This window comes from Chlorocebus sabaeus, chromosome 2 (genome assembly GCF_047675955.1).
Source record: "Chlorocebus sabaeus isolate Y175 chromosome 2, mChlSab1.0.hap1, whole genome shotgun sequence".
Classification (NCBI taxonomy): Eukaryota; Metazoa; Chordata; class Mammalia; order Primates; family Cercopithecidae; genus Chlorocebus; species Chlorocebus sabaeus.
This window is the reverse complement of record NC_132905.1, coordinates 13,272,758-13,290,112: the sequence shown is the minus strand read 5'-3', so window position 1 is coordinate 13,290,112 and position 17,355 is coordinate 13,272,758. Positions and strand designations below refer to the sequence as shown.

At 52.2% G+C, this 17,355-nt stretch overlaps 1 protein-coding gene across 3 annotated transcripts in view; it reads left to right on the top strand.

The window, feature by feature from the left end:
• The window catches only part of BCAS4 (breast carcinoma amplified sequence 4), an 84,589-nt gene that overhangs the window by 39,941 nt on the left and 27,293 nt on the right, over positions 1-17,355 (top strand). For 2 of the 3 annotated variants that reach the window (XM_073005832.1, XM_008014130.3), the window contains one exon: positions 8,713-8,847. The exons of the other annotated variant lie outside the window; for it this stretch is intronic. In XM_073005832.1, coding sequence (XP_072861933.1) covers positions 8,713-8,847 — 135 coding nt within the window. The remainder of the gene's footprint in view (positions 1-8,712; positions 8,848-17,355) is intronic. 3 annotated transcript variants of the gene reach the window in all.

The following is a 17,355-nucleotide window of genomic DNA, read 5'->3' as shown; positions in this document are numbered from 1 at the left end:
GCAGCGACTGAGGCATGGGATCTACAGGACCCTGGAGAAGGAGTGGAAGGAACTGTGTTAGGTGGGTGGAGGAACTGTGGGAACTGTGTTAGGTGGGTGCAGCTCAGGCAGGGGCTCCAGGCGGGATCTTGGCTCTGAGCAGGGAGGAGATTTGGATGTTGGAAGGATCTTGGGAGGCCAGGTATTGGGGGCAAAGGGGAATCAGACCCCAGTGGGGCCAAAGAAACTGGCGGCAGCAGCCAGGTTGTCCAACCCTTGCCGTCCGAGGTCAGGACTTTGGCCTTTATCCTGAGGAGGAGGAAGCCACCGAAGAGTCCGGACAGCCTAGTGGTTAGGAACGCACACCCCAGAGCAGGGCTTCTCAGCCCCAGTGCTGCTGACCTGGAAAATTCTCTGTTGTGGGGCCGTTCTGGGTATTGTAAGTTGCTTAGCAGCCTCTCTGGCCTCCACTCACAAGATACTATTAGCATTCCTCCAACCCCACTCCCCAGCGTGACAACCAAACATGTGGCCAAACGTCCCCGGGGAGCAAGGTCGCTGCTGTTTCGAAGTGCTGATCTAGAGCCGCACAGCCTGGATTCACGTCCTAGTGCTGCTGTCTCCTAGCGTGTGACCCCCAGAAAATTCCCAGCCTCATTTCCCCATAAAATGGGAGTGACGGTGAGGTTCTTGCACCCAAATCCTTGTCGTATTCAACAAACATTTGCTGCACGGTGGGCTTCTCAGAGATGGGTGCTGGGCATACGACCCAGGGGAGATGTCTGGTTCCCAGTGGGTGGTCCTGGAGGAGCATTAGACAGGGAAGCAGGACGGGTGGGGCGGGTCGGCCTCAAGAGCACACACCAAGGGGTCCTGGCCAGAGCTGGAACAGAGGGGGCTTCCCAAGTGTGTGACCTGGACCCTAAGGCCTGAGATTGGGTGCAGAAAACCTGGGGAGGGAGCAGCTTGTGCAAAGAAAGGTCCAGGGGCGGGAAAAGGTAGCTTCTCAGACACCCGGGGCCCGGGAGGAGCTCAACGTCAGGGATGAGACTGGAGTGAGGGATGTAGCCCACAGGGTAGGGCCAAGGCCTGGAGTTTGGACCCTGTCCTTAGAATGACAGGACCCATCAGAGGGATTGTAGCTGCTGTAACCCCCACTCCCCACCAACAGGAAAGTTGACATTGATTATTCTTTTTTTCATTCATTCATTCATTCATTCATTCATTGTAGAGACCGAGGCTCACTAAGTTGCTGCCCAAGCTGGTCTCGAACTTCTATTTTTTTTTTTTTTTTTTTTTTTGAGACGGAGTCTCACTGTGTTGCCCAGGCTGGAGTGCAGTGGTGGGATCTTGGCTCACTGTAACCTCTGCCTCCCGGATTTGAGTGATTCTTCTGCCTCAGCCTCCTGAGTAGCTGGGATTACAGGAATGCCCACCACACCTGGCTAATTTTTGTATTTTTAGTAGAGATGGGGTTTCACCATGTTGACCAGGTTAGTCTCGAACTCCTGACCTCAAGTGATCTACCCGCCTTGGTCTCCCAAAGTGCTGGGATTACAGGCATGAACCACCATGCCCAGCCGATTATTCTTAAAGTATACCATTTGGAGGTGTGGGGTATATTTACCAGGTGATACAACAATAAGCATTGTCTCATTCCAGAACATTTTCCCAAAAGGTACCTCATGCCTACTGGCAACCATTCCCCAGCCCCCGACTCTACTTTCTGTCTCTGGATTTGCCTATGCTGGACATTTCATGCTAATGGAATCATACCATATATGGCCTTTTGGGCTTGGCTTCTTTCACTTGCCATAAAGGTTTCAGGGTTCATCTATGTTGTAGCATGTGCCAGGACCTCATTCCTTCTGTGGTTGAATCATCTTTTGGTATATGGCTGGACCGTACTTCATTTGTCCATGCACTAGCTGGTGCAGAGTCGGGTGCTCTCCACTTTACGGCTGTCGTGAATAATGCTGCTATGAACGTTTGCGTACAAGTTTTTGTGTGACATATGTTTTCATTTCTTTTGGGTAGATACCTAGGAGTGGAATTATTGGCAGGTCTTTTTAGGAGAGCTATGGAAACTCATTTTAGGAAGTTTCAAACAATTTTCCGAAGTGACTACAACATTTTGAACTCCACTCGTTTTAGGAAGTTTCAAACAATTTTCCAAAGTGACTACACCATTTTGAACTTCCACCCATGCAACTACTACAATTTTTTTTTTTTTTTTTTTTTTTTTGTGAGACGGAGTCTCTCTGTGTCACCAGGCTGGAGTGCAGTGGTGCAATCTCAGCTCACTGCAACCTCTGCCTCTCGGGTTCAAGCAATTCTTCTGCCTCAGCCTCCCGAGTAGCTGGGACTACAGGCGCCCACCACCACGCCCAGCTAATTTTTTGTATTTTTAGTAGGGACGGGGTTTCACCATGTTGGATGGTCTTGATCTCCTGACCTTGTGATCCGCCCGCCTCAGCCTCCTAAAGTGCTGGTATTACAGTCATGAGCCACCGCGCCTGGCCTACTATAAGTTTTAGATGGAGATTGCAAACTCAGATGCCAACAGGAGCCAGAACTGCTGAGGGACCAGGTGTTAGAAGACCAACCCCAAGCTCTCCCCATTCCTTTCTGGGAACAGCTGAGAAGCAACTGTCACCACCGTGGGGCGTGAATCTCCCGGCTGTCACAGACCATGCTCTGCCCTAGAGTCTCACCAACATTGAGGCTGAGTGGCACTCACCTCCTGTCAACACCCCTGCACATCTGCTTTCTTTAGAGTAGAGAGAGATTTCTCTGTAACTGATGCTCCGTTAAAAGGGGGGAGTCCTAAGGGAGGTTCCAAGAGGGCCGTGGATTTTTAAGGTCAAGTGAGAGATGATGTATTTCTTTTCCTTTTTTTTTTTTGGAGACAGAGTCTCGCTCTGTCACCCAAGCTGGAGTGCAATGGCACGATCTCGGCTCACTGCAACCTCTGCCTCCCAGGTTCAAGTGATTTTCCCGCCTCAGCCTCCTAAGTAGCTGGGACTACAGGCGTATGCCACCATGCACGGCTAATTTTTGTAGTTTTAGTAGAGATGGGGTTTCACCATGTTGGTCAGGCTGGTCCTGAACTCCGACCTCATGATCCGCCCGCCTCAGCCTCCCAAAGTGCTGGGATTACAGTCATGAGCCACCGTGCCCGGCTGATGATGTATTTCCTATTAGCTCAAGTGTGTGACATCAAACAGTAAAACTGAGGGACCTGCTGAGAACCTGACATTGTATGGGGCAGGTGGACTCCAGAACCAGAGAGCTGGGGCTCTGATCTGCCCCTTTGGTAATTCACCAACCCCCTTGGAGTCAGTGTCAAGGAAGACCCCCATCTCCTGGAAGGGAATGTGCCGTCCACCCCTCAGAGTCATTGTGAGGATTAAACGAGACCAGCACCTGCCATCTTGCAGATGCTCCGCAAGGACAAACTATTATGGTGGTTGTAGTGGTCCACAAGGCTGAGAGAGGGAGAATTTGTCCAGGATGGAACAATGACTGCTCTGCCCTGCCAGGGGGAGGTCCTGGGGTGACTAGGGTGTCAGTGGCTTCCACAGACTGCAAGTCCACCCTGCCCTCAGAATCAGTGTGACCTGCCAGGTGAGAGCTTGGAAACCACGAGGTGACCTCTCAGGCCAGAACTTGACCCTTTATCAGTTGTATTAATAAAAACTCACTTTGTTTTTTTTGAGACAAGTTCTCGCTCTGTCATCCAGGCTGGAGTGCAGTAGTGCAGTCACACTTCCTGGCCTCAACCGATCCTCCCACCTCAGCCTCCTGAATAGCTTGGGACTACAGGCGTGTACCACCACGCCCAGCTAATTTTTTTTTTTTTTTTTTTTTTTGAGACGGAGTCTCGCTCAGTCGCCCAGGCTGGAGTGCAGTGGCACAGTCTCGGCTCACTGCAAGCTCTGCCTTCCGGGTTCACGACATTCTCCTGCCTCAGTCTCCCGAGTAGCTTGGACTATAGGCACCTGCCACTGTGCCCGGCTAACTTTTTGTATTTTTTAAGTAGAGACGGAGTTTCACCGTGGTCTCGATCTCCTGACCTTGTGATCCGCCTGCCTCAGCCTCCCAAAGTGCTGGGATTACAGGCGTGAGCCACCGCGCCCGGCCACAATTTTTTGTATTTTCTGTAGAGATGGAATTTTGCCATGTTGCTCAGGCTCATCTTGAACTCCCGGGTCAAGCAATCTGCCCACTTTGGCCTCTCAAAGTGCCAAGATTACAGGCATGAGCCACCATGCCCAGCCAACAAAAACTAATATTTTTGAGTACCTACTACAGGCGAGGCACTATGAGTGCTTTACACATAGGAACTCACTTCAACTCCACAGCAACCCCAGGAGCAAGGTCCTGCTATTAGTCTCATTTTACAGAAAAAGCCGCTGAGGCACAGAGATGAGAAGTGACTCTCCTGAGTTCACACAGGTGGGAAGTGGTAGAGCTGGGGTTGCAAAGTTTATGTTCCTCCCTGCTGGATGTGAACACACCTTTCTGTACAGGAATCATGCTGTGAAGCTGGGAACTCTTTGGTGGAAGTGTTCAAATTCTCCAGGCATAGTGGCTCGGCCTGTAATCCCAGCACTTTGGGAGGCCGAAGTGGGAGGATCACTTGAGCCCAGGAGTTCAAGATCAGCCTGGGCAACATGGCAAGACCCCTGTGTCCAGGGGGGATAAAAGTGTTCAAATTCCTCAATACTTGCCAATATATTTTTAAACAATGAGGCTTTCCTCCTTCCCTCCCTCTCAACTGATTATAAAAGTAGCGTATCTTTATTGAAGAGGAAAATATGCAGAAATCAATTGTGCTCCCTGCACCCAGCCCTCAGGGTGGCTAAGATTAGCGGTGAGCCCTCTCGCTCACCTGCAGCCACCACAGCCTGGCTGTGTGGGTGGACATGTGTGTCTCCTCTGCCCGGAGTCGGGGCTGCCCTGGCCCAGGTTTCCGCCTCTCTGGCTGTGGCTTGGCCGGGCTGGCCTCACTGGCAGGCATTTTGGAGACAGTTCAGACGTCGCGAGCGCACATTCCTCAGCTTCGCCTCACACTCTCCACCAGATTGGTATTAACGCAGGGAGCATAAAATTGGAATCGGCTGGAGGAAGGGGAGTCGGGACTTTCTTCTGAGTTTTACAACCATATGTGCGGGCTGAGCCAGGCCTCTGAGGCTGGAGCCCTTGTCAGATGCTTCCTGGCCCATTTCCCACCCACCCACCTCTATACACACACACACATACACGCACACATCTGCACATACACACACACACACACACACACACACACACACACGACGTGGCTGATTCAGCCTTTCAGCCCTGCTGCAGCCAGAGCCCTAGGGCGGCAGCAGCACAAGAGAAGCCTCCATCTTGGGTTCACTCAATGTCGTTTTGCTAAGGATACACTCACTCATTCACTCATTCATTCATGCACGTGTGCATTTATGCATCCACCATCCATATGGGCCCTGTCTCCTGGACCAGGCTCTGGTCTTGACCTGTGAGCAGTGCTGACTCAGCAGCTTCTCTTTTAGAACCCACATCCTAAAGGGCGTGGACTGTGAATAGATAAGAATTTCAGAGGGCAATGAGGGCTGTGAAGACCAGGAATCTGGGTGGCTCTAGAGTGCCTGCTGGGGCTGTATGACATCAGGTGCTCAGGGACAGTTAGATGGAAGCCCGAAAGACAGACTGAGCGCGGTGGCTCACGCCTGTAATCCCGGCACTTTGGGAGGCTGAGTCAGGCAGAACACCTGGGGTCAGGAGTTCGAGACCAGCCTGGCCAACATGGTGAAACACCATCTTTATTAAAAATACAACGTTAAGACGGGGCGCAGTGGCTCACGCCTGTAATCCCAGAACTTTGGGAGGCCGAGGTGGGCGAATCACCTGAGATCTGGAGTTTGAGATCAGCCTGACCAACATGGAGAAACCCTGTCTCTACTAAAAATACAAAATTAGCTGGACATGGTGGTGCTCACCTGTAATCCCAGCTACTCGGGAGGCTGAGGCAGGAGAATTGCTTGAATCTGGAGGCAGAGGTTGCAACAAGCCAAGATCATGCTATTGCACTCCAGCCTGGGTGACAGAGTGAGACTCCATCTTAAAAACAAAACAAAACAAAACACAAGCAGGGCCACACCCCATGGAGAAAGGAGAGCAGGTGCTATAGGCAGGGAGTGCAGGTGCAGAGGCCTGTGGGGTGAGGCTGGGCACTTGAAAGGAACCAAAGGGAAGCGTGTGGAGGGAGGAGGGAAGGTAGGGCTGGATGGCAGGAGGCCTGACGGGTCTTGGGCGGACTGCATTTCATTTCATGGTATTATTGAAGGAGAGGCTTTCCCAGAAGCAGCCAGCACTGAGGTGTCCTCATTCCTGTTCCTGGTATGAGAAAAATCTTTTCTGTTTGGCTAATGGAACAAAGCAGGCCACAGAGGTACTGCTTTGTCTGAGATGGCACTGTAGTCCCCGCCTCTGCTGCCTTTAGCCATGTACACACATGCACACGCACACTAACATGTGCCCACACATGTACTGAGCACAGAGACAGTGTGAAAAGACACACACCAGAGGTCACGAATGGGTGAGTTACATTTTACTGGGCCTGCACAGCATTTTTTTAAAAGTGTAGATTTATTGCTAACGTTGAATTAAACTGGATATTTTTCATGAAATCTGAATGTGCTTTTTAAAACGATAGTGTCTGAAATTTAATGGGCTCTTAATATGTGCTAAGCACTCTAATTGTTGAATAAGGTTAGTGTTTTTGTTTCTGGTTTTTGAAATGGAATCTTGCCCTGTTCCCCAGGCTGGAATGCAGTGTCCCGATCTCAGCTCACTGCAACCTCTGCCTCCTGGGTTCAAGTAATTCTCATGCCTTAGCCACCCGAGTAGCTGGGAATACAGGCATGTGCCACCACACCCAGCTAATTTTTTTTGTTTTTTTTGTTTTTTTTTTTTTGAGACGGAGTCTCGCTCTGTCGCCCAGGCTGGAGTGCAGTGGCCAGATCTCAGCTCACTGCAAACTCCACCTCCCGGGTTTACGCCATTCTCCTGCCTCAGCCTCCCGAGTAGCTGGGGCTACAGGCGCCCGCCACCTCACCCGGCTAGTTTTTTATATTTTTTAGTGGAGACGAGGTTTCACCATATTAGCCAGGATGGTCTCGATCTCCTGACCTCATGATCCACCTGTCTCGGCCTCCCAAAGTGCTGGGATTACAGGCTTGAGCCACCGCGCCCGGCCCATTTTTTTTGTATTTTTAATAGAGATGGGGTTTTGCCATGCCAGCCAGGCTGGTCTCGAACTCCTGGCCTCAAGTGATCAGCCCGCCTTGGCCTCCCAAAGTGCTGGGATTATAGGCATGAGAGCTACTCCACCTGGCCAAGGTTGATATTGTTTTTAATCCCCATTTTTCAGATAATAAAATTGAGGCTAATAGAAGTTAAGTAACGTGCCGAAAGGCACACAACTACTGAGAGGTAGAATTTGGATTCTAATCCAGATAATCTGATCATGGCTCACTGCAGCCTTGAACTCCTGGGCTCAAGTGATTCTCCTGCTTCAGTGTCCTGAGTAGCTGAAGCTACAGGCACATGCCACCATGCCTGGCAAATTTTTCAATTTTTTGTAGAGATACGGTTTTACCATGTTGCCCAGGCTGGTCTTAAATTCCTGGCTTCAAGTGACCGTCCCTGGCTTTAGCTTCCCAAAGTATTGAGATTATAGGCATAAGGTACCATGCCCAGCCAGAATTCTTTTTTTTTGTTTATTTTAATTTAATTTATTTTTTTGAGACGGAGTTTCACTCTTATCGCCCAGGCTGGAGTGCAATGGCGTGATCTCAGCTCACTGCAACCTCCACCTCCCAGGTTCAAGTGATTCTCCTGTCTCAGTCTCCCAAGTAGTTGGGATTACAGGCACCTGCCACCATGCCCAGCTACTTTTTATATTTTTAGCAGAGACGGGGTTTCACCATGTTGGCCAGGCTGGTCTTGAACTCCTGACCTCAGGTGATCTACCCACCTTAGCCTCCCAAAGTGCTGAGATTACAGGCGTGAGCCACTGTGCCCTTTATTCTTGAAACTGGCAGCTCTGCACTTGAGGCCTGGAGCTGAGTGGTTCCTGTGGGCCTGGACTCAGCTTTCTGGTTGACCCTGCTTCCCATTAGGCCCCCTTTACCTGCTTGTTTCCTGCTAGGCCTTTGGTGGCTTCTGAGTTCGAATACACAGCACATCCACTATTAAAATGAGCGCTTGTGTGTCCTTAACATAGATGAAAAGTACAAATAAATAAGCATTTGGGCTATTTCTATAAAATCAACTTTAAACAAAAAAGGCTTTGAAATCTGATGAATGTGCCCTGAGACCCTGCCGCCCCCCTGGCCCCCGGCACTTCCTGGCTTCGTGACTTTGAGCAGGTGAGCCAGCCTCTCTGAGCCTTGATTTCCCTCCCCTGTAAAATGGAGGCTAAGAACAGCGTCCCATTGGGGAGAAGGCAAGAGGCCACCAGCAGGAGCTGTGACAGTTGTCAGGGTTTCTGCAGGTGCCCCTCCAGCGAAGCAGGCCCTGCCGCCTTGTGGCTCCGGAGCCCCGTTGGAGGGAGGCTGGTCGTAGTGATGAAAGGCCTGGAGTCCCCACTGGCCTAGGAAGTGTGGCCAGGAATGGGCTCCAGCCTGCACAGATGTGGCATCATGGCCTCTCCGTGTCTCTCAGGCCTTCGTCAAGATGGTCGGACACCATGTCGCCTTCCTGGAAGCGGACGTGCTTCAGGCTGAGCGGGACCATGGGGCCTTCCCGCAGGCCCTGCGGAGGTGGCTGGGATCCGCAGGGCTCCCCTCCTTCAGGAACGTGAGTATCCTGACCCAAGAAGTGAGGGAAGGGCTGCTCCCCCTTCCCTCTGCAGACCCCAGTGTGGGGAGGAGCGTGCAGGAAGCCACGTTCAGGGGGCACATTTCACTTCTGCAGACAGGAAACGGGTACAGGCGGCCAGGCACCTCAGCCTTTCTCTGTCCCCTGTGAGCCCCGGGCTGTGATGGTTTGTGTGCTCATCCACCATTTATTGGGCACCTACTGTTTGCTGAGTGCCATCTGAGGTTACTGTGGTGAGCAGAAACAGCTCCTGTCCTCCCCTCCTGCCCATCCTTGCACACTTAGGGACAGTGACCAGGATGACATCCAGAATTCTGGCCAGGTTCCCCTTTCTGAGGCAGGAGTCAGCCTCAAGGAGCAGGGGAAGGGGGATGGGTTTGTGGCCTACAAAGGCCGTTCTCTTCCTCATCTCTCCTCTGTCGTCCTGGGATCCTCTCCATGGCCCCGCAAGGAAGGAAGGATCATGTGTCTTTTGTTTTGTTTTGAAATAGGGTCTCACTCTGTCACCCAGGCTGGAGTGCAGTGGCGTGATCTCAGCTCACTGCAACCTTCGCCTCCTGGGTTCGAGTGATTCTCCTACCTCAGCCTCCCAAATAGCTGGGATTACAGGTGCGTGCCACCATGCTCAGCTAATTTTTGTATTTTTAGTAGAGATGGGGTTTCACCATGTTGGCCAGGCTGGTCTTGAAGTCCTGAATATAAGTAATCCACCTGCCTTGGCCTCCCAAAGTGCTGGGATTACAGGCATGGGCCACCATGCCTGGCTAATCACCTTCATTTTATAGTTGAGAAGATGGAGGCTCAGGGAAGGAGAGAAGGGGACTTGTCTGAGGTCAGGGCCTGGAGTGCCTATTTCTGGTGACTTGCCCTTCACAGGAAAGGTGTCACCTAGTGGGGCCTCTTGTGGCTTCTTGGGCTCTGCCTGCAGGTATCCCCTCTACTGCCCTGTCTCCACTGTTCCTGCCTGTCCACACCTTGTCTCCACTTTATCACAACAGCCCAATTAGTGAATGCTTTTTGTTTTTGAGATAGGATCTCACTCTGTCACCCAGGCTGGAATGCAGGCGTGATCCTAACTCATCGCAGCCTGGAACTCCTGGGCTCAAGTGATCCTCCCACCTTGGCCTCCCAAGTAGTTGGGGCTGCAGGCATGCACCACCACACCTGGCTAATTTTTTATTTTATTTTTATTTTCTATTTTTTTTGAGACGGAGTCTCGCTCTGTCACCTAGGCTGGAGTGCAGTGGCGCCATCTCGGCTCATTGCAAGCTCCGCCTCCCGGGTTCACGCCATTCTCCTGTCTCAGCCTCCCGAGTACCTGGGACTACAGGCCGCCACCACGCTCAGCTAATTTTTTTTTTTTTTGTATTTTAGTAGAGACGGAGTTTCACCGTGTTAGCCAGGATGGTCTCGATCTCCTGACTTCGTGATCCACCCATCTCGGCCTCCCAAAGTGCTGGGATTACAGGCGTGAGCCACCGCGCCCGGCCGCTAATTTTTATTTTTGTAGAGACAGAGGCTCGCTTTGCTGCCCAGACTGGTCTCCATCTCTTGGACTTCAGTGATCTTCCTGCCTTGACTTCCCAAAGTGCTGAGATTACAGGCATGAGCTACCATGCCTGGCCTTGTTGAGTGCTAACAAGGTTCCAGGCTCTGCGTTAGGCATTTTATATGCAGTGATTCATTTACCTTTCCCAGCCATCTTGTGTGCTGGGTATTAATAGTATCTCCATTTAACAGGTGAGGAAATGAAAATTCAGAAAGTGTCAGGGTTCTGCCCGTGGGCAGAATTTGGCCCATGTCAACTCATTCTATTTGGCCAGGTGATATATTTAAACAGTGTGACTTGAAATGCCTGATAGGGCATGTGCTTTCCTGTCACAGGCTCCTGGCCTCCTTGTACCTGCCGGAGGCACGTGCTACTCACCTGCCTGCTTCCAGATGAGTGGTTTGCCCAAGCTTGTAACAGCTGGACAGTGGCCTCTCAGATTTCATGGTCTAGGAACTCCTCTTGATCTTTCAGAGCCCAGGTTAAAGACACCTCCTGTGAGAAGCCCTCTGGGATTGCCCCTCTTCAGACAAACTCCATTTCTTTGCTTTCCAAAGACAGTGAAGTCATGAGCTGCATCCTTTGTCCTCTCCCTCACCTTACGGTGACCATTCCTGAGTGACTTTTCCCACTGATGGCTTTAAAAGCACATTTGGGGCCGGGCACCCTGGCTTATGCCTGTAATACCAGCACTTTGGGAGGCCAAGGCAGGTGGTTCACTTGAGCCCAGGAGTTCGAGACTAGACTGGGAAAGATGGCAAAACCCCATTTCTACAAAAAATAGAAAAGTTAGCTGGGCATGGTGGCGCATGCCTGTGGTCTCAGTTACTCAGGAGGCTGAGTGGGTGGATCACTTGAGCCTAGCCTGGGAGGTGGAGGTTTCGGTGAGCCGAGATTGCATGACTGCACCCAGCCTAGGTAACAGAGTGAGACTTTGTCTCACAAAAAAAAGCACATTAGGGGCCAGATGTGGTAGCTGATAGCTATAATCCCACCACTTTGGGGGGCCAAGGTGGGAGGATTGCTTGAGTTCAAGACCAACCTGGGCAACAAAGCAAGACCTCATCTCTACAATAAATTATCCAAGTGTGATGGCATGCACCTGTGGCCCTAGCTACTCAGGAGGCTGAGGTAGGAGGATCACTTGAGCCTAGGAGTTTGAGGCTGCAATGAACCTTGATCATGCCACTACACTCTAGCCTGGACAACAGAACAAGACCCGCTCTCTGAAAATTAAAAAAAAAAATTTTTTTTTTTTTTTTTGTAAAGACACATCAGGGCAGAAAGGACCTTGGCTGTCCGTGTCCTGTTAGGACCCGAGTATCGTAACAGTGGGTCCTGCCTGTCATTTAATACACTTCTTGCAGTCGGCACAGTCATCCCCATGAGGTTGGTGCTAGTGTTCCCATTTACAGAGGCAGAGACTGAGGCTTGGAGACGGAGAATCACCTATCCAGGGTCACTGCTGGGTTTGGAATCCAGGCCTGTCGAGCTCTGAAACTGAGGTCCCCCCACCACCCCTGCTGCAGGGTTGTGGCATCCCCCCCGGGGTGTGGCTGGGGCATGCTGGGACCTGCATCCTCTCCTCTCTGCCACACTGGGCCTTGCTAAGCCTTGGAGAGCCCCCTAGACCTACCTGTGGTGACTTGTTCCAGGAAGCGCGTCCTGGCCAGGGGTGGGTGAGTCATTCAGCAACCCCGGTGTGTTGTTCTTGGCCCCACGAGGGCTTTGTCTGGGGGAGGCGGTGCAGCCAAGTGTGCGCATGCGTGTGCAGACCTGAAGGCTCCGGGGCTGTGGCTGCTCCAGGGTGTGAGCTGGAGGGGCCCTTCCAGAATGATGACCATCACCGTTGCTGTTGGGGCTGACTCTGCAGTCGCCACACACCCCACCCTGTGAAGAGGGTGTGGTCATTGTTCCTGTTTTACAGATGAGGAAACTGAGTCACTGAGGGTTGCCCCACGCAGAAAGTGGTGGAGCTGAGATTTGAACTTGTGATGTCTGGGCCCAGAGCTGGTGCCCTGCACCCCGTTGGCCCATTCTGTGCCCTCCCTGACCCCCAGACCTGCTCTCTGGGAGGTGGGAGTCCTTGAAGGGCGCCCAGGACTTCTCAGTGTCCTCCATCTTGATTCTTTCAAAACTGGGATTCTGTGCCGTCTCTAGTCAGTTCCCCTCAGCACCTCCTCCCCCAGGGTGGACACCTCCTTTCTGTGACCCTGAACGGCCATCACCCTCAGAGGCTGACATTCCAGCCTCCACCAAGGGCTTGGATCTCCACCAAGCCCTTCTCCCGGGGCCTGTTCCAATGCCCAGTGTAGGCCCGAGGGGCCCAGGCAGCCAGGGGCTGGGAGAGCTTTGGTTTCTCTCGTGGTACCTCCCCCAGGACCCCACCGCTCCCCCGAGGCAGGTGTTTGAGGCTTCCCCCAACCCCGGGTGGCCCGAACAGTGACCATCCAGACATAGCAGCCACTCAGGGTGACCTGGCCATGTGGCGCCCCTGGGCTGTCTGTTCCTCACCCACCCGTGCTGTCTCCAAAGGGTCCATGGAGTGGAGAGGGCTGAGGTGAGACAGGGATATTGGGTGGCCCCACGGGAATGCTGGCATGGGGTTCTGCCCCTGTGGGGAGCCACATCACTCGCCAGAGGCCCAGGCCCCAGAGAGGGCAGGCCGCCCGCTGCCCAGGTGACTTGGTGCCGGCGTGGACATGGCCTGTGGCCTGGGCTGGCCCGAGGAGTCTGGTGCAGGAAGTGACCTGAGGATACTAGTGTTCCCCTCAGCCAGCTTTCCGACCGGAGCCTGGCCTCTCAGCCCCGCCTTTGAGCTGCCTGAGAAAGAGGCATTTGCTCCACAGACGGAGCCAGCCTGTGCCCCAGGCCCTTGGCGCCCAGCCACCAAAATGTACGCATGACCGTGCTACGACATATGTATTTCGTGGTACAAAAGTCCACATTTTCATGCTGTTCTGTACAAATGAAAAGTTTTCAGTTATGCTTTTATATTGGTCGTTATAACATTGTGAGGTTTTAATAAAAATTGCACCTCTCTTTCATTGTAGCTAAGCCCCTTCTGTGATATGTCTTAGCTGTGTGACCATGGGTAAGTCTCTTAGCCAGGCACAGTGGCTTCCACCCATAATCCCAGCACTCTGGGAGGCCAGGGCGGGAGGATCACTTGAGCTGGGAACAACATGGGGAGACCGCATCTCTAATTTACCAGATGTTATTAAGATAATATCTTTTGAGATCCTAAAGTTATTTTGAATTGTTCCGAGATGGCTTCTCAGTGACTTCAGAATAAAATCCAAACTCCTTGTCATGGCCTGAAGAGGCTGCATGATCTGGCCACATTTAGTCTGTCTTTTTTTTGTTTTGGGTTCTTTTTTTTTTTTTTTAATTGAGACAGTCTCACTCTGTCGCCCGGGCTGAAGTGCAGTGGTGCGATCTCGGCCCACTGCAACCTCTGCCTCCTGGGTTCAAGCGATTCTCCTCCCTCAGCCTCCCGAGTAGCTGGGATTACATGCGCCCAACACCACGCCCGGCTAATTTTTGTATTTTTAGTGAGAGACAGGGTTTTGCCATGTTGGCCAGGCTGGTCTCGAACTCCTGACTTCAGGTGATCCGCCCACCTCAGCCTCCCAAAGTGCTGGAATTACAGGCGTGACCTACCACGCCCAGCTTAAAATAATATCTTTAAATTTCAAAAAAAAACCCTCAGAGAGTCTGACCGAGTCAGTGAGCTGGCATGGGCAGGTTCGTGAGAGGCTTTGCTTGCTAGAAAACTAGTTTGGATTTGATGGAAAATGATGAGGGCCCATGCTAAAGCAGAGGAGCTCCAGAACTCTCAGGCGGGATTCCGAGCGTGGAGCGGAAGAGCATCGGCCACCTGAAAAGCCAGCCAGTGGTGTGATCTCAGCTCACTGCAACCTCCGCTTCCTGGGGTCAAGCGATTCTCCTGCCTCAGCCTCCCAAGTAGCTGGGATTACAGGCATGCACCACCATGCCAGGCTAATTTTTGTATTTTTAGTAGATACAGAGTTTTGCCACATTGGCCAGGTTAGTCTCGAACTCCTGACCTCAAGTGATCCACCCACCTTGGCCTCCCATAGTGTTGGGATTATAGGCGTGAGCCACCACACCCGGCTGAAAAGCCGGCTTTGCTTGTGAGTAATGGAGTGGTCCAGGGCAGACTCAACACTTAGTGCTCAGCGGTGAGCGGGAATCACAGGGCAGCTGACAGAGCCAGCCCTGCTGTGCCAGGCACTGTTTTCAGCCTGTCAATCCTCATAACATCCCACGAGGGAGGTGCTATTTCTATCTCCATCTTACAGGTGAGGAAACTGAGGCACAGAGAAGGTAAGTAACTTACCCAGAATCACACAGTTGGACACCAGGATATGAATCCACGTTCTTCTTTCCATCACATATTGCCTTGGTAGAGAGCTGTGATCTCTTCAGGGAGCTTGTGTCTGGTGCAAGAATACAAACAATGACCAAATTCAAAGAAAGTTCAGTTACAGGTGGGACATGGTGACTCATGCCTGTAATCCCAGCACTTTGGGAGGCCTAGATGGGTGGGTCACTTGAGCCCAGGAGTTACAGCCTGGGCAATATGGCGAAACCCCGTCTCTACCAAAAAAAATACAAACTTTGCCAGGGATGGTGGTGCATGCCTGTATTCCCAGCTACTCAGGAGGTGGAAGGATCACTTGAGCAGAGGAAGTCAAGGCTGCAGTGAGCCATAATTGTACCACTGCACTCCATCCTGGGCAACAGAGCAAGACTCTGTCTCAAAAAACAACAAGAAAAAACAGAAAATCCAGTTAGATGGCTGTTTCTAAAGGGGGCCCTTTAGCCAGGCATGGTGGTGCATTCGTGTGGTCCCAGCTACTTGGAAGCCTGGGGTGGAAGAATTGCTTGAGCCCAGGAGTTCAAAGCTGCCGTGAGTCGAGACTGCACCACTGCACTCCAGCCTGGGTGACAGACCCTGTCTCTACAAAATAAAATGTACAAAAATTAAAAAGGATCCCTGGTCTGAGGGGTCAGGAGTGGCCTCTGAGGAGGGGCCGTGGAAGCTGAGAGCTGGATGATGAGTAAGTGGAGGTGTGGAGTCAGAAGAAAGAGCGCTCTGGGCTGAGGGAACTGCAATTGCAAAATCTCTGCAACACACCTGAGCTTGGTGCTTGAGGAATCGCCGCTGGGCTGCCTGCACGAGCCAGGGCGGAGTGGAGAGAGATAAGGTCTGGGAGGCAGCAGGGACCAGATTGTACGGGGTCTCAAGGCCACACAGAGGAATTTTAACACTATTCTAGGGGCGACGGGAGCAGTGGAAGTGTTTGTAGCAGGGGAGTGACTTGGTCGAATTTGCTTCACTTGGTGAGAAACCAGGGCTCCTTCTCTGCTCTGAGCTCAGGCTGGTGTTCAGGGTCTGTGACGTCTTAGGACCTGAACACCAGAGCTGAGCAGGGCACGTGGGTGCCCTCCAGGCTGCAGGTTCGGCTGTTTGGAATGTTTCCTCCCCTGGAAATACTTCACGCTGTGCCCTGAGCTCTCTGGAATCCTCCCCTCGCCAGGTCTCAGGGCCCTTGTCCAATCAGAGGAAAGAAAAGAGCCTCCGGAAAGGGGCCCGGGTCTTCCAGACGAATGTCCCTGAGACCCCGCTGGAGGGGGTGGCCATCAGCCCAGCGCCTGCCTGTGGAGGACCCCTCACATCTGGAGATGGTTTCAGGCATGTGCGGAAGTGAAAGTGTGAAATGGGGCTGGAGCCCTGCGGGCTGCGGACCTCGGAAGTACACAGAGGCCACAGCAGGTGTCCCCTTGGCCCGGGCCAGCTTCCTGCTGACCGTGCCAGGCTGGCCCTCCTCCTGGCTCACGTGCCCAGAGGCACAGAACAGCCTCACTAATTTGTTGTAAACCACTGTTTGTTTTCTGCCGCCAAAACATCTTGTTCATGAGGTGTCATTTTGATTAATTTTTCTGATGGAGAAGAATGCGGTGCTTCCCAGGGAAGCTCTTTGGCTGACAGCAAAGCTGACTGGGCCAACTCCTGACTCCTTTTCAGAACGGTGCTGCCCTGGCAGAGGGAAGCTTGGCTGGGTCTTGGGGCTGCCTGGCCCACCTGTTCACCCCTACCCCCACCAGGGCAGCAGAGGCCTGGGGAGACCGTGGTTGCTGAGACCTTTCCAGAAAGAAAGATGGGCAGAGGGGCTGGAGGGGAGCCAGGGTGGCTTTGGAGCAAAGCAGAGCCAGGACAGGCAGAGTATGAGATGTCACCCGGTCCCACAATTGCAGTGCTCCCAGGGTGATCTGGTAATAGCAGTGAGTGCGTCTTCTGGGCATGAGACAGGAGGGAGTGGTGGGGACTGTGGCGAATTGCAGACCCCATGCCTCATGTACAGGAGTGAAGCTTGCCTGGCGCCAGCCTCACAGAAATGGTGACCAGCGGTCACCAGGTTTTCCTGTATGAGGGAGAAAGCTGGACATCTGGAGGGTTTTTTGTTTTTTGTGTTTTTTTTTTTTTTTAAATGAATCTTCTCATGTCAAAAAGTCAGTATTTTTCTAACTGTTGAATACTGTGTGGAAAAAAGTGTTGTGGCTGGAGCAGTGGCTCACACCTGTAATCCCAGCACTTGGGAAGGCCAAGGCAGGAGATCACTTGAGCCCAGGAGTTTGAGACCAGCCTGGGCAACATAGTGAGACCCTGTCTCTATTCTAAAAACTAAAAAAAAAAAAAACTGTGTTGTATCGTGGGCTGCACCCAGTATACCCCCAGCTTTGGACTTTAGGCTGATGACCTGTACCACTTCGTCCCCTCTACTGTGGAGGATTTGGGACCGGGGAGGAGTAGAGAGGCATCTTCTCCACTTTTTTGCACCAGCCCTGGCTGAACTCTTCAACTCTAAACAGCAACATGACTAACAGCCAATAGTTGTATTGAGCCCCTA